At 49.3% G+C, this 22,889-nt stretch overlaps 1 protein-coding gene across 2 annotated transcripts in view; it reads left to right on the top strand.

The window, feature by feature from the left end:
- VWF (von Willebrand factor) overlaps positions 1–20,268 on the top strand; it is a 122,105-nt gene extending 101,837 nt beyond the window's left edge. The window contains exons 44-52 of one of the 2 annotated variants that reach the window (XM_028532222.2): positions 3,514–3,624; positions 5,838–6,018; positions 6,211–6,251; positions 6,793–6,909; positions 15,181–15,279; positions 16,285–16,413; positions 17,138–17,177; positions 19,076–19,173; positions 19,935–20,268. In XM_028532222.2, coding sequence (XP_028388023.1) covers positions 3,514–3,624; positions 5,838–6,018; positions 6,211–6,251; positions 6,793–6,909; positions 15,181–15,279; positions 16,285–16,413; positions 17,138–17,177; positions 19,076–19,173; positions 19,935–20,123 — 1,005 coding nt within the window. In that variant the 3' untranslated portion in view covers positions 20,124–20,268. Of the gene's footprint in view, positions 1–3,513; positions 3,625–5,837; positions 6,019–6,210; positions 6,252–6,792; positions 6,910–15,180; positions 15,333–15,698; positions 16,243–16,284; positions 16,414–17,137; positions 17,178–19,075; positions 19,174–19,934 lie in introns of those variants that run through there. The other variant, XM_036019418.1, reaches the window with a different exon arrangement.
- Positions 20,269–22,889: the final 2,621 nt, after the last annotated feature.

The raw sequence follows: 22,889 nt of genomic DNA on the forward strand, positions 1-22,889 counted from the left end.
ATAGTGTTTCCACATAGATTGGGGGTCTTTCAGATGGTATTTATAATTCAAAGCACAGAAAATATGACTGCTGTTCCCCAGTTCAGCTTTAAATTCTTCTCATTGTGGCCTACCCTTGAGTTCCTCTGTATTCTGGGGACTCTATTCTTGCACATTTAAGACTAATAAGACCCTAGAAAAAGGAAGCAGTCTGTGCATGGAGAATTGGGTGTCAGATTCTGCTTGATGGTTTAATGCTATTATTATCACTAGAGTATTATCAGTAAGTAGATAATTATGATAGAAGAAGAGTAACATAGATCTTCTGGTTGCTTCTGTAAATGTTAACAGTGGAGAAGATAATGCTCTTGATGCAGTTTTGGAAATGTATGGTTTGATGATGGAAGGGAGGACCTATGAGTAAATTAGAAGTAGGGAGTCCATTCAGCTCATTTACTGCTCTCCCTGCAATGATGGTACTGAGGAGGAGCAGAGTTGCTAGGCAACTCTGAGAGAGGATGATGCTTATGGTATCCAGGTGTGCCTTCTGGGAAGGTTAAGTTTTGGAAACCTGTTTGTCTTCATCTCCTCCCATAGGTCATGGGAGGCAATGGGAATAATTTGCTATCAAGTAAAGAGAGTATTGTTGAGAGGTCATTTTTATAAAGTTGGCACCCAATGTATTTCGTATTCCAGTAGGCAGTTTTGATTGCAAAGACCAGAATCTACCCAAGCTAGCTAACATGAAACTCTCAGGAATGAAGTACAGGATGTGTAAGTGGCCATGCAACATTTCTCTCCATCTGTCCCACGAGCCCCCATGTCTGCTTCTCTCTGCCCATCTATTGCAGCTCCTCCTTGCAGGTCACCTTCCTCTGGGAAGGAAGTCCTGCTTTCTTGTAAATTTTATTTGCACATGGCTTGATTGAATCTGGCTTCAACCCGACATTACTTTTCAGATTCAGGGTCATCCCTGTCCAGTGTGGCTGGTTCAGTTTTGTGTTCAACAGGTTAACTTCTCAAGAAGAAAACTGGTGGGCTCAGCTCATTCCAGGGCCTGGATCCTCTGTCCGGTCCCCAGTCTGGCCCAGCCAGCTCTTGGGGAGGGTGCAGGTCATATGGTAGAGACTTGGCTGTCTAGAGGCTGTGGTGCTGGAGGCCATTTCAGAAAGAAAATAGGTACAGCGGTCAGGTGAATGAGTGGAGGAGGCAACATTTCTACAGCTCTTGACCATATATTTGCTCTAGGGAATTGAGTGACCTGTCTTAAAGATTGATGTTTACCCCTTCTGGGGGGGAGAAGGAGGCTTTATGGTTTCGTCAAAGCTGAAGGGATGTGGGAGGCAGGGCTTTGGTCTGTACGATGTCTTGTGATGAGGTGGGAGCTTCATTAAATAGTGGTGGTTTCAGACTTTCTTCTTTGAAGAGGATAGCATCAGCTCTGGTCTGATTCCAGAGACATTTGGGCTCACCCACACTTTTGTTGTCTAGGACAAAAATAAAACAGACAGACAGACAAAAACATTCCCACCGTCACCCTCTGATTCTTTTTTTTCTAAAGTCATAGTCTGCAAAAATATACTTTCCCCAACCCTCTCCATAATTCTCTACTATTCAGGTCAGAAAAACTATGTAAAGCAAGCAAAGGGCATCGCTCACTTTCCAGACAATGTTACAGGTGCGCCTACCTGCCCATGGCCTTACTTCCATGTTGACAGCAAGAGGAATACCCTCTCTTTTGTACAAACTTTAGAGGAGTTTTTCTTTGGAGGCTTATGACCACCTTTTAGACCCAAGAATCAGACTAAATCATGGTGTATGGCCAGTCTGACAAGTCCAGTGAAGAGACAAGGGACCTCTCACTGCCATTTCAGCAACAGCAACTGTGTTTAAAGGATCGTGCTGCTAAATATACTAGGAATTTAATTTTCATTGGCATCTGTCTTCAGATTGGGAGGATACTAGACCTGCTATTTCCATCCTTAACTGGGAAACCAATGCAAACAGGGTGGGGAAGAGAGTAAGGAGAAGGGTCTGAGGTGTTTATGTTGAAGAGATTTAAGGTTGAGGACTTGTAGGGGCATGGGAAAAGACAGAGAGACGAAAATATGGGATGAACCCTGGTCGTGCAGCTGGAAAGAGGGGTGCTGGTGGTGGAGGGGGTCTTAGAAAGACGGGAAATGTGCAGGCATGGCTCGGGGGACCTGAGCATGAGAAGCTGGTGGGGTTTTGGGAACAAGGCATGTACCCCAGTGGTCACCCACAGGACTGACTGTGCATTTTCCCAGATTGCGAGGCAGCAGAAAACACTGATCCAGCTCACTCAGCCCTCTTAGACATGCACACAAGAGTGACACTGGGGCCCTGCAGTTGCCAACGACCATCTTTTGGGCTCCCTGAGTCTTTTATGGCAGCTTGTACATTCTGCCTTAGAGTGGAAGGTGTCTAGAGTGTATTATCCTGACTTGTTGGCTTCTCCAGAGTACCTGGCACATCACAGAGGCACAATAAATATCACAGAGGCACAATAAATAACTAGAATCTCAGATGATAGAAGGCTGGGGACAACTCACCGGGCACCTCTGTGACATGGGCCGGGGTGTAAGTGGGCCCCGTGGAGATGGTGTGACGTTGAGCCAAGTCCCTGGAGGGCTTGGGTTCCCCCGGAGAGAGGCACCCGCTAGACTGACATCCAGTGTTGTGTGCATCTTCCGACTCGGCCCTGCGTGCGCGTGTGCAAGGCTGGCATGTGAGCACGCCTTCTCTTTTAGGGACAGAGCTTCAAGAGAAAGCCCCATCTCTCCCCTGGGCTCCTGGGACAGCCACACCTGTCTCAGCGTTTTGCCTGTCCTTTGTATATTGCTTCAGAGTTTTCAGGGGAGAGGTCAGTCCAAATTCCTAAAGCTTTGGCCAGATTGGAGGACCTCCAATAGGCGAGATGGCCTGGGAGACTTCCAGGATGCTGGTCTCCCTGGCAGGCGTTTTGGGGAAGCCTTGGTCTCTGCTGCTCTCTCATCTCACCATGGCCTGTGAACTATGGCAAGTCACTCCCTGGGGAAACCCAGCTCTGCACATTGGTCAGAGGCCTTGGGGTCAGGGTGTTCATCTTGTACAGGTAGTTAGCCCTGTTGGAGCAGAGACGAGACCCCAGGCATCTCAAATAGTCTTCCCCAGTCAATGAGGTGCCCCAGATTTGGCCGCAGCAAAGATCAGGTCAAGTAGCTGTTGCTGAGTGAACTCTGGGGTGTGTTCGGTACTTCCAGGAACTGGATCTTGGTCTCAAGGTGGAAGCTTTCAGAGGGCAGGGTTATGTCTTAGCTGGTGAAACCAAGTCACTAACTTAGTGACTCAATGGTTGATGCTTCCTAGCCACTTCTTAGCACGATTCCGAGGCTGGCGGATGATGGAGAAGCAAACGTCCAGTCCAGCAGTCCCTCTGCAAAGCCCCGGGGCTCGGTACGCCTGTGTAGCAGATAAGCACACCTGTGTCTGTGCTGCTGGCCTGGCCTCACTCTGTTGTTTGTGTTTTTGCAGGGCTTCACTTACGTCCTCCACGAAGGCGAGTGCTGTGGAAGGTGCCTGCCATCTGCCTGTGAGGTGGTGGTCGGCTCCCCCCGGGGGGACTCCCAGTCATACTGGAAGAACGTAGGTCGGGCCCCAGGGTGGGTCATCCATTCTGGGGTTTGGTGCTGGCCTTGGTTCACCTGTGAAGTCAGAGCTCATTCCCCCTTTGCCCTCCCCACTGGGGTTTAGTTCAGCAGTTGGTGTTATGCAGATGCCAGCTGGGCTTGCCTCGCCCCTTGGGAGCTAGTTCAGATGGCCTCAGACTTCCCATTTCATTGATTCTGGGAGAGATCCAATTTGCTCCCTAAGAGTTCTGTGAACTCCTGGGGGTTTTACATTCTCACGTTCACCTGTGAGTCTGAGGTCCTGCTTCCCCCGAGCTGCGGTGTAGGGGTGGCCTCACCACCCTGCATGTGCCGTGGGGCTGGTCCCTGCACCCCTGCACCCCCCCAGCCCCACAGGCTGCAAGTGCTGTTCTGTACCACATTGACCTTGGCAGGGTCCTCCGGCCTCTCCACTGAGATCCACTGGAGAAATCTCTATCCCAGAGAAGCACAACCCATTTCTGTTCCCAACGTCACGGAGCTGTGCCTGCAACTCAGGCTGTAGCATCTTGCCGCGGTGGCAGCACCCCCTCCCCCCACTTGTCTTCCCTGCCCAGCCCCCACCCAGCCGAAGTCCCTCTCAGAGCAGCTCAGGCCCCCACTCCGGATGCTTATCGAGCCACTCGGTGAAACACAGAGGATTCCCTCCTGGGGGACTTCGGTCCAGATGCCAGGACGGTAACAAATGTTTTGCTCTGATTCGAGAGGATCAAGTGGGGAGTTTAGGCCCTGGAACCTCAGGAGGCGGCGGCTGGAAGAGTGTGAGGTCCACCCATGGGTTGTCCCCTCGGCGTCCCTCCAGTGAGCTACAAAGGCACTTTGTTTAAAAAGCGAGTCAAAGGCTTAACTGTCTTGCCCTGAACCCGCCTACCTCCTACCCAGGCCTGTTGCTCTGCCCTTCCTCAGTGACAACAGAATGACGCACTGAGTTTGTCCTCATGGGTCTCTGCCTCCGTCTTCTGATCCGAGTTACTTGTGGGTTTCCCTGCCCTGTGTCCCTCCTCTCCACCCTTTCATTTGTCCTGCTGCCCCTCCCTCCTGGAGTCAGGCAGGGTTTGTCCCTCCTCCCCAGGCCAGGGTCCAGCTCAGGTTGGAGGCTGCTCCACCTGGGGGGGGTGCTGACAGCAGGTCTTTTTGGGGCTTGGTATGCCAGCCTCCCTGCCACACACCCAGTCCCAGGTCCCCCTTCAGGCTCACATCCGTGGCTATAAAACAAAAGTGACCTGAGCTTCTCTTCCCCAATTCAATTCTGCATCTCATCTGCAAGACTTGGGTGTCTGCGGTGGCTCTGCTGCTGCTGCTGCTGCTGGGAACATACCAGTGACCAGCAGGGGTGGGTGGGGATGGGTCCCTTGTGATGCATCTCTAGGCCAAGGCTCAGCAGGGGAGAGGTCTGGAGCTTGGGGCCAGAGCCGCAGCGGGAAAGTTTGGTCAGGGTGAGTCAGAAGTCAGGGTAAAGACAGTGGCCGGGAGGGTCTGGCATTTTCTACTTTCCCATCTGGAAAGAGAAAAAGGTGAGCGGGAGCTGAGAGAAGCAGGCAGTGGGGGAGTGCACTTCGAGGCGCCTGGAAGCTGGCGTGCACAGGCAGCTCTCATGTGACATACCCTCCAGGCAGAACCTTCTCGGTGACTTTTCTGAGCCATGCTCTGGACATGTTCAATGCTCTTTGCCACTGGAGCCAACCCGTGGGGTCAGGCCACGCATGCACAGGCCTAGAAGCTCAGGGGCCCGTGGCAGGGCTGCAGGGGTCAGACACGAGCACCCCAGTCTCTTGCTGTCTCCCTGCATGGTGGAAGCATCTCTAGGTTGACTATGGGCTGAGGTTCATTCCTCATCTCTTCTATGCCAGCCATGCTGTTGCTTCCCAGTCCTGGAGGCTCAGCACACAGCCAGTGTTGAGTAGAGCAGGGTGCATCCCGAGCTTCCCTAAGGTGCTTCCTCGGGTGGTGAGGACTGTCTGTGGGAGAACACATGTCTCTGAGCTAGGATCTTGGTCAGGCCAGCTTTGACCCAGACTCACGGAAGGACCTGAGATGAGCCCCATTCATTCCATCTATGGGCCTTTCCCTGTGGGTGGGACTTAGAGGTTAAGCCAGGGCCTGTTTCTAGGGCCCCATTCAGTTCCCTAAGGGAACAGCCCACTGGGACCTTGGCCCCAGACTTTCCCAACGCCTGTGTTCAAACTACAGGTTGGCTCTCAGTGGGCCTCCCTGGACAACCCCTGCCTCATCAACGAGTGCGTCCGAGTGAAGGATGAGGTCTTCGTGCAACAGAGGAATGTCTCCTGCCCCCAGCTGGCCATCCCCACCTGCCCCACAGGCTTTCAGCTGAGCTGTAAGACCTCGGAGTGCTGTCCCACCTGTCGCTGTGGTAAGGCATCCTGCACAGGGGCCCACCTTCAAGCGTGGTTTTCCACTTTGGGCTCCTGAATTCTCTGCCTTTTTAACAACTCACAGGAGTGGGCAGGAAAAGGAGGAGAAGGCCCTGAAGGGTGTGCGTATGGGGCGGGGGTAGCCAGGGTGTGTTCTGCACGCTCACGCCCTGCACTTCTCTCTCCCCCAGAGCCCGTGGAGGCCTGCATGCTTAATGGCACCATCATTGGGGTGAGCTGCTGCCTTCTTCTGCAGGGCGAGTTGGTGGGGCAGGGGTGGGGGGTGCTGTGGAAAGGGTGGGCCACTCAGTCATTCTCGTGGGGAAATGAAAGAAACCTAGGAAACCTACCCCCAATACACTTCCATTGCCTCCAGGGCTCCCCGCAGTCCCGGAACCCAGCCTGGGAGCTCTTCCCACTCTAGGGCCTGGGTGCCCTGCTGGCATTCACCTCCAGGCCCTCCTCCAGGGCCTTCCTTCTGCTGCAGAGGGGTGCTCCGATGTCATTGTGAGCATTCCAGTCCATCCTCATTTCCACTGCCCTGGCTCCCTCTCTGGCATGAAAGCCCCCACTCTTACTGTGGCCACACTGGAGGTGGGAAGGCAGGGAAGGGAGTGGCCACTGGAGACAGCAAGAGGGTCAGGATGACGGCCCAGGGAAGTGATGGGAAGCTGCCCCTGACTGGTAAGGCAGACAGCTTCTGGGGCTGCAGTGAGTGGGAAAGTCCGGGGGCCAAGCAGCTGGGAGGCCTGACCCGGTGCCTCTGGTTGCAGCCTGGGAAGAGCGTGATGACTGACGTGTGCACGACGTGCCACTGCACCATGCAGGTGGGCGCCGTCTCTGAGTTCAAGCTGCAGTGCAGCAAGACCATCTGTAAGGCCTGCTCCCAGGTAAGACAGGGCTGTTGAGCTCCTAGGGGGTGGGCTGAGTAGTGGTGGGACCCACGCCAGGGGACTTCACTGGGGTTTCTAGACAAAGCTTTCATTATGTTCTCACTGGGGACAGTATTAGATGACTATGATGGAGAGACCGAGTCATCCACCCAAATTTCACCTCTCAGAAATGACTTTTGTACCATTGGAACATTTTTTCCTGTGTTTTTAAGTAAACATAATATTTACAAGGCTTGTGATGCCACGTTTACAGTTCTGTATTTTTTTACACAACATAACATTTAAAAAATCACTACCATTTTTGAAAACATTAAAGCTTAGTCAACAAATATTTATCAGACACCTGCTATAGGCAGGGTTCCACACAATATTCTTTGGAATGGATGTGCCACAACCTGTACTTTTATTACTGGACATTTGGGTAGTTAAAAATATTTCACCCTGTTGGCACTAGGTCACAATGACTGTGCTTGTTATGAATCCCTCCTGAGGGTGGATTCTGAGGGGAAATCATAATTTCTAGTTTGGGAGATGACAACCAGCATTTTATTGTTTTTATTATGACTCTTAGCCCCACATCACAGGGTGGGACCTAATGCTCAGGAAGATGCCTTCATAAGAGGGGACCTTCCTGAAGGGTACAGAGGGGTAGGGGTCGTCTGGAGGGCTTAGGGACAGGGACAAGGGACACTCGTACAGGTGCTTTATACACTCAAGGACAAGAGAGTATTCTGCATGTGTGTTCTTCATGGTACTTGGTGTAGTGTCATGCTCAGAAAAGGGGCTTAATAAGATATATGTGGTATAGACACAGCTATTTCTTTTTGAAAAGATTTTATTTATTTCTAGAGAGAGGGGAGGGGAGGGAAAAGAGAGGGAGAGAAACATCAATGTGTGGTTGCCTCTTACGTGCCCCCTTACTGGGGACCTGGCCCACAACCCAGGCATGTGCCCTGACTGGGAATTGAACCGGCGACCCTTTGATTCTCAGGCTGGCACTCAATCCACTGAACCACACCAGCCAGGGCAGACACAGCTATTTCCGATAGAATGGTTTAAATAGGAGCCTCTCTTCCTCAGTTAGAGAGAAACCAACTAAGGATGCATTTTTGCTATTAAAAAAAATCCCAGTTGATGTTTTAGGGTTTTGGGTGTAGGGATGTGTGTGTGTGTGTGTGTGTGTGTGTGTGTGTAACAACCCCCTAGAATAGAATTGGGCTTGAATACGAAATGAAGTACTGCTGTCTGGAGTTTGCCGCTGCTCTTTTACCTTGGGTGTCCATTGAACTGCCTGCCATCAGCGCAGCAAGACGTACCCACGAACGACCCTGTCCTTCGGGGAGGAGGCTGTAGCCCGCTTTCCGGAGGGCGAGCTCGCGAACTCTGTAACAGCGCCCTCTGGTGGTCAGAGGGCGGCACGGTGACCTCCTCTACGTTCACAGAAATCCAGCTTTAGAATTCAGTCCAGAAAGAGGTTCTAAATATTTTAAAAATACGCGACCCCTTTGGTGTGTGTACTATTCCTTCTTTCCCCCAATATTCTGCTATATCGCCAGGGCAGAGTACTTACCTCCTCCCTGTTGAAACCCCTAGGTTAGCCCTCCTTCTGTGTGTCTCTTAACCTGCACAGAAACTGGCCCCAGTTGCCCCCATTCTAGCTCAGCGTCCTTAACTGGTCTGATTACACACCTCTGCAGTGAAAGGCCTCGGGAGGCCTCCTGCAGGCGTGGGGAGCTGTGGGGAATGAAGGTCAGGTAGTTCTGCCGGAACGGCCTACATAAGACTGAAGTGTCAGTGTCAGCAGGGAAGTGAGTCCTTCATTTCCTCCTGGGGAGACGATGCTTTTGCCCAAAAGGAGACCAGCTGCAGGGGGTTTGCGTTGGTGGGCGGTAGTCATGAAGCCTGCCGGAGGACCTCTCAAGGAAAGCATGAGGAAGAGAGGCCACCCCAACATGGAACACCGAGAATGCATCCCGGAGGGGCGTGGCCACGAGCTGACCTTGAGCGGTATAGAATGGCAACCCTTCCAGGAAGTGGAATGGGGACCAGCCTGGCAGAAGCAAGAGTCAGAAACAGACAGCAGGGGGAGAGAAGACTGCCTTCGACAGCCGATGGGACCTGTGACAAGGGACTAGGAGACACGTGCTGGGCAGGGTTTTAGGGGCATGCCAGGGCAGGGGGAGCAGGACTCACGGGCTGCTCAGACCTAGCACGTGACCTCCGCGGCTGGCCAGAGCTTGGCTGCCTAGGCAGAGGGAGTGGCTGCTCCCGAGAGGGGTGAGACCCACATCTGGAGCCACGGGGTGGAATGTTCTGGTGAAAGTCCAGTCGGGACTGCCCTTCTCCGTGCGTGCAGGGCAGGGTATGGAACACACACCACTCGCTGCCCTAGGGCACATGGAGTCTTATGAGCATGTACCACGGCCCGCAGTGGCTGGGAACCCCCGCAGGGCTCAAATGAGCCCTGTCACCTGGTGCAGCTGTGTTTTCAGTTTCCAGGGCAGCAGACAACGCTGCCTTCAGGCGGGTCCTGCTGCACGCCCTCTCCTCCCAACTCCCTCCTTCCCAACTCCCCGCCACAGCTCTAAAATCATGTCCCTCTCCTGTTCTCCTGTATCCCTCCTTCCCCTTCCGCCTGTTGTTTCTTCTCCCACAGCACCCTCTCTCTCTCCTCATCCTTGGCTTCGCTGTGGCCGCTGCCTCTCTGGTGTGTGGAGTTTGCCCCCATGGCCCCGGTCCCTTCACTTTGCAGCCCTTGTCCTCCATTTGTCCCCACCCCCTCAGTTCTGTAAAGATTTCGTCCAGTCTTCTCCTCCTGGGCCTGACTGAGCAGCGGGTACTTCCTAGCTCTTCTCCTGACATTCACTGAAGGGTGCCCCATCCAAGCTCCCGGGAAATCCTGCCTGCTCTCAGCCCTGGTTTACTTCCTCCTTCTGACGGTGAGCACTCACACGCTCTCACAATCTTCATTCCATCTCTTTCGCTCTTTTCCATTTACTTCGGTCCTACCTTCCAGGAACTGTGCCTTTTCGAAAACTCAGTTTAAAGTTCACCCCTTGAAAAGACTACCCGGAGTGACCTTCCCGGAGGAATGTGCGGGCTGGCCCCAGGTGCCCTGGTTTGTGCTGGGCTCAGTCCTCCCCTCCTTGTCTGAGGCCTAATCCCTGAGGACACATGCAGCTCAGGAGCTTGACTTTAGGAGTAGCACATTGTTTCAGTTCATTTCTGAGCGGGCTTCCCCACTCTGAACTGTTCCTGCTGGCTAGGCGCGTTCAGCCTCGGGCAATGACAAGGGAGTGGTATGGAGCGGGGCGGACCTCCCGTCTGGGGGCTCCCAGCTGATCAGCTGCAGATTCCTGCCAGGGAAACCCCAGAGCCCCATGGGAGAATATCTGCGGGGTCTTGACTAAATGTGGCAAAACGAGGAGCAGAATGACCATGTAGTTGGTTCCTCACTGGACTAAATTTATTCTTTAAAATTGAGATTATGTTCTTTTTATACTTTTTGAGTGGCGGAGAAAGTTAAAAGAGCTTCAGTTTTAATGCAATGGTAAGACAGTGGATGGTAGCTGGTGGTTTTTATTTTACTAACGTTGTTTAAAATTTACTGTGCAAAATAAAAAGTTGGTTTTCCTATGTTGTCTCCCAGATTTGGGGGCATTGTTGCAAGACAGTGAAATCATATTGTCCAGAAGCTGCTGCTTCTTCCAAGGCAGATATGAATGAGGGACTCTCACTCTCAGCCTCTGCCAAGGGCTCCCAGCTGACCTCATCTCCTCAGTGAGCATAACAGTAGGAGTGGCTGCTGAGAGTCAGGTGTGGGCAGACGAGGATGAACAGCATAGACACGGTTTGAAATTTGTCTCTCATGGAGAACCAAACAGACAAATGATAAGTTCGGTTGTGTTAAATATTATAAAGTGCGTGTGTGTGTGTGTGTGTGTGTGTGTTGTATCTTGGAAGACCTCTCTGAGAAATGATGTTTAAAATAATTATGAAAGGATGGGGAAAGGCTTTTTATTCAAAGGGTGGGGAACAGCCTGCACACAGGCCCTCAACAGGAGAAGAAGGTGGCCGTGTGTGGTTTTAGAAGATGCTCAGGGTTCGGTGGTGAAAAGCAAGGCCAGAAGGTTGGGGAAGACCGATGGCAGGCCTTGCAGGACGTGCTAAAGAGATCAGGCATCATTCTACACGCAATGGGAAACCACAGAAGGTCTTATGTCTAAAATTTTTGTAAAATTTATTTTTAATGAGGTATATAGTTTACCTACAATAAACTGCACAGAAATTAAGTATGTAGTTTGTTGAACTTTGATAAACTTTGTAGCCACTAAAATAGTAACATGAAGAAATACAGCTCAATGCTAGTAGAGGAGATAAAATGAAATACTAAAAAAACGACAACGTGATTAAACCAGAAGACAGAAAAGAATTAACAATAGAACAAGGAACAGAGAGGACAACAGATGAATAGCAAAATGGTAGATTTAAACCTGACCATATGGATAATTACGTTAAATGTAAATGGGCAAAACAAAATCCCAATTAAAAATGGAGATTGTCAGACTTGGATAAAAAAGCAAGACCCACTAGTATGATGTTTACAAGAGATGCACTTTCAATTTAAAGAGAGACAGGTTGGAAAAAAGATAGACAGAGAGAGACAGGTTGGGAATGGAAGGATGGAAAAAGAGATCCCAGGCAAATACCAGGAGGAAGAAAGCTAAGCAGGACATATTAATGCCAAACAAAATAGCCTTGGAGATGAGGAGCGCTACCCGAAACAAAGAAGGTAACTTTGCAATGGTAAAAGAGTAGTGCATTAAGAAGTCACAAGAATCCTGCATGTGAATGCATCAGATAACAGAGTTGCTAATACACGAAAACAAAACCCGACAGAACTAGAGGGAGAAATAGGCCTATCCGCAATTTTAGTTGATAGTTTTAATGGTTTTTTTCTCAGTAACTGATAGAATAAGTAGGGGGGAAATCAGTAAGAATGTAGAAGATTTGGAAAAGTGTGTCAACTAACGATCTAATGGAACACGACAGACCACTGCACTCTAAAACTGGAGAATGCACATTTTCTCAAACACACAGGCAGTGTTCCTCTGTCTTGACCAAGTTCTGGGCGGGCCATAAAAAAGTTAATAAATGTCACAATTTGAAATCATATAGAGTGCATTCTATGACTGCAATTCAATTGAAAATAGTAAAAACAAGGTATTATAAATACCCCCATATTTGGACATTAAATAACGTACTTTTAAATACTCCATGCATCCAAAAAGAAATCACAAGTGAAAATAAAAAATATCTTGATGTGGATATAACAGTGGCTATTCTAGAGGCTACGATGTGCATCCTTCACTTATAACAGTCTACCTTGATTTAATAATATTCCATCCCATGTGCAACATACTCTTTTCCCTCTGCTTTTTGCTGTCATATGGTTTACTTCTGCTAAGAGATAAATTCATGAGACATTGTGATTATTTTGCTTTCAACAGTAACTTGTCTTTTATAGAACCAAGAGTGGTAATTTATATTTACCTACAGAGTTAAAACTTCCAGTGCCTTTCCTTCCTATGTACCTGAAATTCCATGTTATATCATTTCCTTTGAGCTTGTAAAAGAACTTCTTTTAGCATTTTTTATAGTGTGATCCAAAAGGCATTACATTTCTCAGATTTCATTTAGCTGATATGTCTATTTTGCCTCCATTTATTGAATATAGAATTCTAGGTTGAAAGTTTTTTATTTTACCACTTTAAATATGTTGTTCCATCGCCTTCCGGCTTGTGCTGTTTCTGAAGACAAGTTAGTTGCCGTTTTTATTATTTTCCTGTGTGGATCCCACCACACCCCCTCCTACTGGTTGCTTTTAATAGTTTTTCTTCATCTTTGGATTCCAGAAGTTTGAGTATATGCCTTTGAGTAGTTTTCTTTATACTTTTTCTACTTTGGATTCATGGAGATTCCTGGATTTGTGAGTTGATTTTTTTTTTATCAAATTGGGGAAAAAATTTTCAATGATTATATAGTTTTTTTTTTGCTTCATTTTCTCTCTCCTGTCTTTCTGGAACTGCACATGTGAATTAGACCACTCAATACTATTCTGCTGGTTATTGGAATTCTACATATGTTTTCCAACCTTTTTTCCCCCTGTGCTTTAGTTTGGATAATTTCTATTGATCAGTTTTAAAATTTACCAATCCTTTTTCCACAGTTAATCCAATCTAGCGAGTTTTTTAAAAATTAGGTTATCATGTTCTAGTCCTAGGATTTCCATTTTTTTTAAGTTTCCAGGTTGCTTCTGAAATTCTCCATCTCTTTTCAAATATATCCACTTATTTCCTCTAGACTCTTTAACATATTTATCATAGCGATTTTAAAGTTCTGCTTCCTGATTGCAGTATCAAGGTCACTTGTGTGTTTGTATCTATTGAGTAATCTTTCTCTTGAATGTGGATCATGTTTTCCCCCATTCCTTTGTATGAAATTTTTTACTATGTATTGATGTTGGTGTGAAATATGGTGAAGAATCTTAACTCTGCTCTTTCCTCTGATGAATGTTAAGTTTGCTTCTAAATTAGATTATTGGTGGTTCACCTTGATCTAAAGAAGTATACCTTGTAAACTATGTTGGGGGGGGGTCTATTTCAATATTTCTCTAAATCCAAGGGTGACAGAGTCCTTGTATGACATATGGCTTGGTCCGAAAACATAATTCTTAATCCTTAGGCCTGGCTCTTCTGAAATTCGAACGGAAACCCAAGGTATTTAACTAGTCCTTTCAGCCGGGTGGGACTCAGCCTGCACACCGGTTCCTCTGCGGTGTGGGGGCTGACATCGCTGCTCGGCTCTTCACGGTCCCACCTGTTGCTTTGTCCCTGGGCTCCTATAGGCTCCTTCGTGCACAAGCAGTTCAGGAGCTGATTAGGGACTTGAAGGGAATTTATGTGCAGATTAGGAGGCTTCTCCTTGTTGACTTTCTCTTGTTCGAGTTTTCTCCCATTGGTTTTCAGCTACTCTAGGGGATTTAAACTCCATCCTCTGGCTCCTCAGGCAAACACAACTGCCTGCCTGCGCAAGTCCCAGCTGTCCAGTGCCATGCAGAGTCCTCATGGGAAAAGCTATTTAAACAAGATTCTTGCCCATGATGGTTCCCTCTTTCGAGGATCCAATAACCCATAGTTTACTCCTGATCTTGGCCATCCAGGATCTTTAAATATATACTTTGTAATTAATTTAGGTTGTCATCTGCAGGAGAGTCAGTGAAATACAAGCTACTCTGCCATTACAAGAATCAGAACTCCATACCCTCGCCCACTGAGGTTTTTTTTTTTTAAGATTTTTTATTTATTTATTTTTAGACAGAGGGGAAGGGAGACAGAGAGAGGGAGAGAAGCATCAATGTGTGGTTGCCTGTCATGTGACCCCTACTGGGGACCTGGCCTGCAACCCAGGCATGTGCCCTGACTGGGAATTGAACCGTGCAACCCTTTGGTTCTCAGGCTGGTGCTCAATCCACCTAGCCACACCAGACAGGGCATCCACTGGGGGGTTTTTAAGCAGAGGACAACATGACTAGATTTATATTTTAAGAAAGTCATTCTAGCAAATGTGTAGTGACCCATAGTAGGGGAGCAAGAATGAAGGTAGGAAGACAAATTGAGACTCATATCAGAGTCCAGTGGTCCATGATGATCGCTTAGAGCTTAGGCTAGATGACAACGGAGGACACTGGCTGTGACAAGCAGCAGATGAGTTCGAGATGCAATTTTGGCAAGATTTGGTGATGAGCAGGGGATAAAAAAGGGGGAAAGTCAAGGGTGATGCTCAGATTTCTAGTTTGAGGAACTGGGTAATGAAACTGTTTACTGGGAAAGGCCAGATTGAACAACAATAGGATTTGGAGAAAAAGTCAAGTTTTTGGATGTATTAAGAAGCCTTAAGATGACAACAAGATAGATAATTGTCAAGCGAACAAGTGAAGTGAACAATTTCAAGCGAACTTGAACTTCCAAGTCTGGAGCTCAGGAGAGAGGTCTACTTCAATAGGCCTGGCTGCTGGAACTTGAGGGAGGCATACATCTGTGGAGGGCGGAGATGCTATCCAGGGGACTGAGAGCTGGCGAAGGTTAGCCAGAGCTGGGTGTGGACCCTCTGAACTCGAGGAGAGACGAGAAGCTGACCAAGTCAGCCTGGCTGTGCCTGGGACGTGGAGGGGAGGTCAACTAAGGCTGCATTTCCTCCTGCACGCAGGGCTACAGAGAGGAGAAGACCGAAGGTGAATGCTGTGGGAGATGCCTGCTGCTGGCTTGCACCATCCAGCTGAGGGGAGGACAGACCATGACACTGAAGGTGGGAGCCAGTTGAACTCAAGTGTCCCCCTTGTATCAGCCTCTGGTTTCCTAGTTTGGGATCTTTTTTTAATTTTTTATTTTTAAGATTTTATTTATTTATTTTTAGGGAGGGAAGGGAGGGGGGGAGAGAGAGAGAGAGAGAGAGAGGGAAAGAGAGAGAGAGAGAGAGAGAGAGGGAAAGAGAGAGAGAGAGAGAGAGAGAGAGAGAGACAGAGGGAGAGAGAGAGAGAGAGAGAGAGAGAGAGAGACAGAGAGAGAGAGGGAGAGAGAGAGAGAGAGGGAGGGAGAAACCAATGTGCAGTTGCTGGGGGTTATGGCCTGCAACCCAGGAATGTACCCTGGCTGGGAATTGAACCTGGAACACTTTGGTTCCCAGCCCGCGCTCAATCCACTGAGCTACGCCAGCCAGGGCTCTAGTTTGGGATCTTTTCCAAAAGAAAAAGGGACTAAGTTTGAGTCAACAGTGACTTCTTTCTAACCTGTAAAGAAAAGACAGATAACTTATGGAAGACAAAGAACCACCTAGTTGATTTTGTTACCTTGTCACTCTTCTTGACCACTTGGTGCATGGCCCATGATTTGAAATGGGTTGAATTTTAAGAAATTTCTCCAGCCTGATGTCTATGAAACTAGAAAGGCAATCGGGGTGAAATAAACTCTCATCTATGAAGGCCAGGATTGGTGGGGTTGGGAGGTGATGCCTGGGTCATCTCTAGTTCTGTTTGATTAGTCAGTTTACCTTCCTGTGTCCTAATTCTTTAAGCTTTTAAGTGGTCGAAAGAGTTTGGGGACCTCTACATTCATGCAGCCCTGCTCACAGTTAATGCGTTGTAGAAGAGCTCCACATTTTTGTGTCTTCTGGGTGTGGAGACTTCGTAGATGCGGTTGCCTCCTTGTTCTGTAGTCTTCCAGATCGTTTCAGCAACTCTATGGACTCAGGGTCATGGTGTGAAGTGGCTTTGTAACCAAACACCGTCTTCAAATTTGCCTTCTTTGCTTTCAGCGTGATCAGACGTACCAGGACGGCTGTGACCGTCACTTCTGCAGGGTCAGCGAGAACGGGGAGTACATCTGGGAGAAGACAGTCATAGAGTGCCCGCCCTTCGACGAACACAGATGCCTGGCCCAGGGAGTGAGTAGTCGGCCCTCAGGCCCTGCTTTCCTCTCGATTCTCTCCACCCCCGACCGAGAACAGAGCTCTTCTGCTCTGGCGTGCTTTCCCAGTGTCCAAGGGAGGTCCCTGGCTTAGTACGAGAATCAGTGAAATTACAATACCAAGCCCAAAGGACTGACAGAACCCTCTGCACTGAATGATGTTTTTTAAAAAAACATCTTTCTGCCCTGGCTGGCGTAGCTCAGTGGATTGAGCGTGGGCTGCAAACCAGGCATCGCAGGTTCGATTCCCAGTCAGGGCACATGCCTAGGTTGCAGACCATGACCCCCCAGCAACTGCACATTGATGTGTCTGTCTGTCTCTCTCTCCTTCCCTTCCCTCTCTAAAAATAAATAAATAAAGTCTTAAAAAAATATCTTTCCCTCGAAGGCGGGGGGTGGGGGGAGCTGAATGTGTGATCCTTGAATGGGAGGTGAGAGAGCAAACTGATTTCCACTCTTCCCTGAGCGTGTTGATCCTGATGACTCAGTTGGGAGAAAATTCTGAATAATCAAAACCGTTCCCTCCCGGTCAGGTAGAGCGGTCATTCTTCTCACGTTTGTGGCGGGAAAGCATAGTTTACATCTGGGGACTTAAGCTCAGGGCCGTGGGTCCAGAGCCAGGAATTAGCCTGGGAAGTGACCTGAAAGCTGACCACTATGTACTATTTGTGACTAATCTGGGACTTTGCTGTTTTCTTCAGGGGAAAATCATGAAGAGTCCAGGCACCTGCTGTTACATATGTAAGTACATTACCAATAGCTTGTCCCTTGAAACCCATCGGACCAAGTCCAGGGACTGTTCTTTGGAGTCAGCTTTATTCCAGAAAGATATTTCTTGATCACTGGCCAGTCATTATGTTCAGTCCTGCAGGGATCTGTCGCTCCTCCCTGCGTGTTCTTAGGCTGCCCCCTGCTCAAATCCCCTTTCAGATGCCTGTGAGTCAGTCTCTTCCCCCTTCCCTCCAAACTCCTCACTGGCTCCAGCTTCTCACCTGCCTTTCCCCTCATGGAGTCTTGGGCTGCTCATCATCCTACCACAAGAGAGAATATCTTCTCTCTCCAACCAGAGCTCCTAGAGGGCAGGTACCCTTGATCCATGATCTTGACAGAGCAGACATTCAGTACACAACTACTCACTGAGTGTTACACAGTCATCTCAGAGAGAAAGGGAAGCCGTCGCTGGCTGATGTGAGACCCACCATGAGCTGTGGGGGCTGCAGGGAACATATCGTCCTCTCCGTGATGACAAGGCTGGTCCAAGTCTATTAACCTCCCCTTCTTCACCCCTGGTCCCTCCTCACCTTGCAGTTATGTTATGCTGGTTGGTCTTAATAGCTCACAGCAGCAGCTTTGGAGATGGGGCTGGAGCCTCAGACAGTGTTCTTACCTCGCGTTCTGTGTTCATCAACATAACCCTGAAGATAGAACTACTTGCCTGGACTAATATTTTTGAAGTTTGGGTTTTTTTTTTTTTTTTTTTTGGTTCTATTTTGGGCTCACAGGCCCATGTTCATTTTTGGGTGAAGAAAGGAAGAGTGAAAATATGAATAGCTTCAGTGTTCGAGCTCTCATTCTTTCCTTGGTGGCTGAGTCCGACAGTCCCTGTGACTGCTATAACCAAGCTGCAGGCTGAAGAAACAGTCTGAAACGATCTCTTTCTATGATTCCTGTTTGCGTGGTCTAAGAATGTGAAGTCAGAAAACTATCAGAGATGACGCATTCTCTCTAGGCACACTGCACAAGGTATTTGGTTAAGAGACTGTTAATCTGCAAAATGAGCAAAAAAGGGCCTTTGTTGGTTAGTGCATTCAGGAGGTTGAGACCCTTCATAAGGAAGGTAAGCCAGTCTCAGAGATTTAAACCTACAGGGAAAGAATATAGTATGTTCACCTAAATATATTTTCCTTATTTATCCCCTTCATGTAGTTGGTGGGCTTTCACTGTAAAATGAAGTAATTTGGAGGTTGGAAGGCAGGCTAATATGTCCTTAGAGTCAATTCAGAGTAGGAGCCATCCAAGAATGCAGAACTCTAAGCATTCAGATGTGGAATGGTGAGCTGCCATTAAATCTTAGAATTCTCCACGGGCAGGCAGCATTCAGATCCGAATGCCACTAACACCTGCATGTGAGGAAGCCCATGCCAGTGACCCGCAGGTAGCTGTACCCAAAGAGCAGACTCCACAAAGGCTCCTAGGGTCTCCTCGATTCTCCCAGGGGCAGTGAGTGCCCTTATATGGCCATGATATTGGCCTCTCCTCTTACCCCAAAGGCAGGGATGGATAGACCTTAATTATATTTATTAGCTACTTCATTGCTCATTAGCTTCTGGATACTGGAACATGCATACGAGGATTGTTTCAGTCATTATGGTTTTTAGAGTCCTCAATTATATAAAGCAGAGCAAACCCAATTGCAAGGCTCCTCTTGCAATTAAAATCCTACCGTTCAGTAAGTCAAACCCAGCAATAACTACATCTCTGAATATGAAGGACCGGGTGAACCAGGGTGACATAATTCCCCTCCCTGTGGCTGAAGTGGGTGATCTGATGACCATTTCCAGCCCTGTGAGGGAGGTGGGCGGGCGAGTGTTCTGGAGAACCCTAGCCAGGCCCGGTCCCATCTCTTACCTGTCCTACAGGTGAAAAGCCCGACTGCAAGGATGTCACCGCCACGCTGCAGTATGTCAAAGTGGGCAGCTGTAAGTCTGAAGAGCAAGTGGACATTCATTACTGCCAGGTAAGCTTCCTTGACTTCAGTGAGGCCCAGGGGGCGCGGAGCCTTCTTGTTTGGAGACATCTTCTTAGTTACATTTCATAGGTCTGGAAAACTCGCAGGGAGGAGGAGTGAAAAGAGCTGGAAGCATGTTATGTTAAAGCCAGTGCTATATTGAATTAACTGGGAAATTTTAAAAAATATTTTATTTATTTATTTATTTTTAGAGAGGGAAAGGAGGGAGATAGAGAGAGAGAGAGAGAGAGAGAGAGAGAGAGACATCAATGTGCGGTTGCTGGGGGTTATGGCCTGCAACCCAGGCATGTACCCTGGCTGGGAATCGAACCTGCGACACTTTGGTTCGCAGCCCGCGCTCAATCCACTGAGCTACGCCAGCCAGGGTTAACTGGGAATTTTTGACCCCAGAAGAAAAAGACAAAAAAACAAAACAAAACCCAGAAAAATTCAACAAGTCCTTTAAAGAGAATGGAGAGTTATTTACGGAAGCTGGTGGGGGGGAATATGTTTCCTCAAGATCAATCAAACGTGCATAGAAATTACAGCTAGAGGGATCTGGGCATCATGGTACCATAAAGACAGAGGACATGTCAGGCTTCCCTGAGACCCTCCTTTAGAAACTGCCCTGCTGTCCTGGGATTTCTGGGGAGGCCAGGGCTGCCTGGCTTGGAGGAGCACAGGTCAGGGAAGCAGGCTGCCTCAGAGTCCTCCGTACCCCAGGCTTCTCCACCACCTCAGTGCCCTGTCCCCTCTCTGCTCCACTGCAGGGTCAATGTGACAGTAAAGCCCTGTACTCCATCGACACCGAGGACGTGCAGGACCAGTGCTCCTGCTGCTCGCCCACCAGGACAGAACCCATGCAGGTGCCCTTGCGCTGCACCAACGGCTCCATCATCTATCATGAAGTCCTCAATGCCATGCAGTGCCGGTGCTCCCCCAGGAAGTGCAGCAAGTGAGGCCGCTGCTGCCGCTGCTGCGTGGACACCCCCTGCCGCCTGCCTGGGCCCGCTGGCCAGAGTGCTGCCTGGGCTTCTGTATGCTCTGCTCTCGTGCCCCCCAACCCCGGGCCCACAATAAAGGCCAATGTTTCATCTTGCAAAAGACTAATGGTTCACTGTGTCTTCCAGGGTGAGGCGACAAGGGTAGGCTGGGTGAGTGCAGAGGCTGGTTCTGGAGGAGCAAGCACAGGCTCCACCTGAAAACACTCCAGCCCCAGGGTCTGGGGGAGGCACAGCCAACCTCTGGGACAAAGTGGTGCCTTTGCACCCATGCAGCGCAGAAGAGAGAGGGGGGTGTGGGGCAGGCCTCCTGGGAGGCTCAGCCCAGTGGCTTGGAGTCAAAGGGATCGGCTCGGGAACACTGAGTTCTCCGGTCTCTGAACCCAGGGCCTTGGGGCAGAACAGAGGGGTGGATCCTGGGGCAAGGCTAGACGTGCGATTGCCAGAGTGGCCGGTGTCCTGGGGAAGGGGCTTGCCAGGTGTGCAAGGGTTTTTCTGAGCCCTTAGCTGACTGAGTCCTTGTGTCCCCTCTGCGGCCCCAGTGGGAGGGAGAGGTGCTGCAGACTGAGGGGACTGCAGATGGGGCGCTGGCAGCAGGTACAGGAACATGGTCCCACCCCCCCAGGTTTGGGGGCAGGCCTGGGTTCCCCGTAAGGCCCTTACTCTCCTGGGAGGCTTCAACTAAGCCCCTTAGCAGTTCTCAGACTCAGTTTCCTCGATTGGAAAAAAGGGATGTGAGTCCTACTTCAGAGGGTTGGAAGGATGCAATAAGCCTGAAAGTCCGGGGTAACTATAAATTGCTCTACAGTGATGTAAGAAGTGACAAGAATAAAAACAGGGACATCAAGGCTGAAAAGGGGAGGAAGTGTCTCTACCATCAGTGTTGGAACACTAGGAGTTTACTTGGTTCTCATGGGTGCAGAGCTGAGTTTCCTTCAGGCCCCACCTACTCCGGCGTCCTGTGGTGGAGGGGACGGAGGGACAGATAGCACCAAACTCCCCCAGTCCCTGATCCCTAAGTGCTGCTGTCACTCTCAAAGAGAGAGTGTCTTTCCTTAAAATCCAGGAAAAAGTTAATGGCAAGATGATGGAAAACCAGGGAGATCATACCCATGGGGATGAAGAGAAGGTCTGGGTATTTGACAAGGATTCGATGGAGGATTGATCTTCATTCCAGATCCATTTAACACACATAAGAGAGACTCAACTCATTGAAAGGATGATGGAGCTGGGAAGGATTTAGACATCATCTGACTGCTGCCCCTCCTCTGCCCCTTCACTGAGGATGAAAGGAGCTCAGAGAACTCCAGTGAACTGTCAAAGGTCACACAGCTGCTGAGTGGAGGGACCAGGTTCAGAACTCAGGTGCCTTGACACCTAACACGGACTCCAGGGCATGCCACCAGAGCCACACCATCCCTGTTACTTACAGATTTAGCCCTTGCTATCATGGGAACCAGCAACTACTGCATTTCTAGGTCTCTCAAGCACTTCCGTTACTTCTGGGGACCGATCTCAAGGGAATACACAGCACAGGCAAATGGCACAGATTGTGTTAAATAGGTTTGGTGGGGAGTTTAGTGGGGCAGAGGGAAGGAAGAATGAATGGATAGAAGTTTTATATAATGGTTCAATAATTCAAAGGTTGTCATCTCTCCATCCATCACCCTGCCTCCAACACTGCGTAGCCTCCAAGGTCTCTGTAGGAAACCAGATCCAGTGCAGGGCATTACCTGTCTCTCTCCCGACTGACTGCCTAACGCTCCACCTGGGGATGAGGGGTTACTGGAGGCCTCAGCCACAGACAGACGCAGCAGACAGGCTGCCTCTTTCGCATCGGGTGTCAGTTTTCCAACTGCCCGACCCACCATTGCCTGCATTTCTCCTATTTACTGATAGGACAGTTCGCTATCAAGAAAAAAACTGAATCAGAGAGGCTGCATGTTTTGATTTGAAAACAATGGCAGGGAGCAGGGTAAAAAGGATGCAGAAGGAGAAACTGGTGGAGGTCATGGGGTGTGTCTCACAGCCTGCCCTGACTCCAAAGGTCTTCCAAGGGCCTCTGGTCTCAGGGACTTTCTGTTTTTGCTCCCCCTCAGACCCCATGAGACAGAGTCCCTCAAAGCCAGAGTTTTAGGGGGGTCTTGAGGAGGGAGTATGCAGGGACTAGGGGATAAGGAAGTGCTGGAGGGAGAGAAGCAAGGCAATGGGTAAGGGAACTAGGGTGGGAAGTTCTCCACGTGTCTTGGCATTGAAAAGACAGGGAGGAGGTTCCTGGAAGTGAGTGGGGGAGGGGCATTGTTCCAGAGAGAAAGGAGCCCCATGACCAGACTCTGGAGTAGGCTGCCTGCCTTGGGGTCCTGGCATATTCTTAGAGGCAAATTGCTTGACTTTTTTTTTTTTTTTTTACACCGCAGTCTCCTCCTTATCTGTAAAGTGGGTATATTAGCAGTAATTCCCTCATGGGTTGCTGTTGGAATCAAACAGTTACTGTGGGCTCAGGCATTGAGAAAGGCGCTGTGGAAGGGGAATCCGTGTATGGTACATATCAGCCATGACAGCTCCGGGTGAGCAGAATGGAGCTGGGGGTTGGGACCTAAAACGTAGAGCTTCCCCTCTGCTCTGTCCCCAGCTCATTCTCCCCTTTCCTGCCTCAGGCTCCTCATCTGTAAAGTGTGGAGATAACATTCTTCACACTGAAAGGTCAGGGGTCATAAACAGCAC

This window comes from Phyllostomus discolor, chromosome 2 (genome assembly GCF_004126475.2).
Source record: "Phyllostomus discolor isolate MPI-MPIP mPhyDis1 chromosome 2, mPhyDis1.pri.v3, whole genome shotgun sequence".
NCBI classification, from domain to species: Eukaryota; Metazoa; Chordata; class Mammalia; order Chiroptera; family Phyllostomidae; genus Phyllostomus; species Phyllostomus discolor.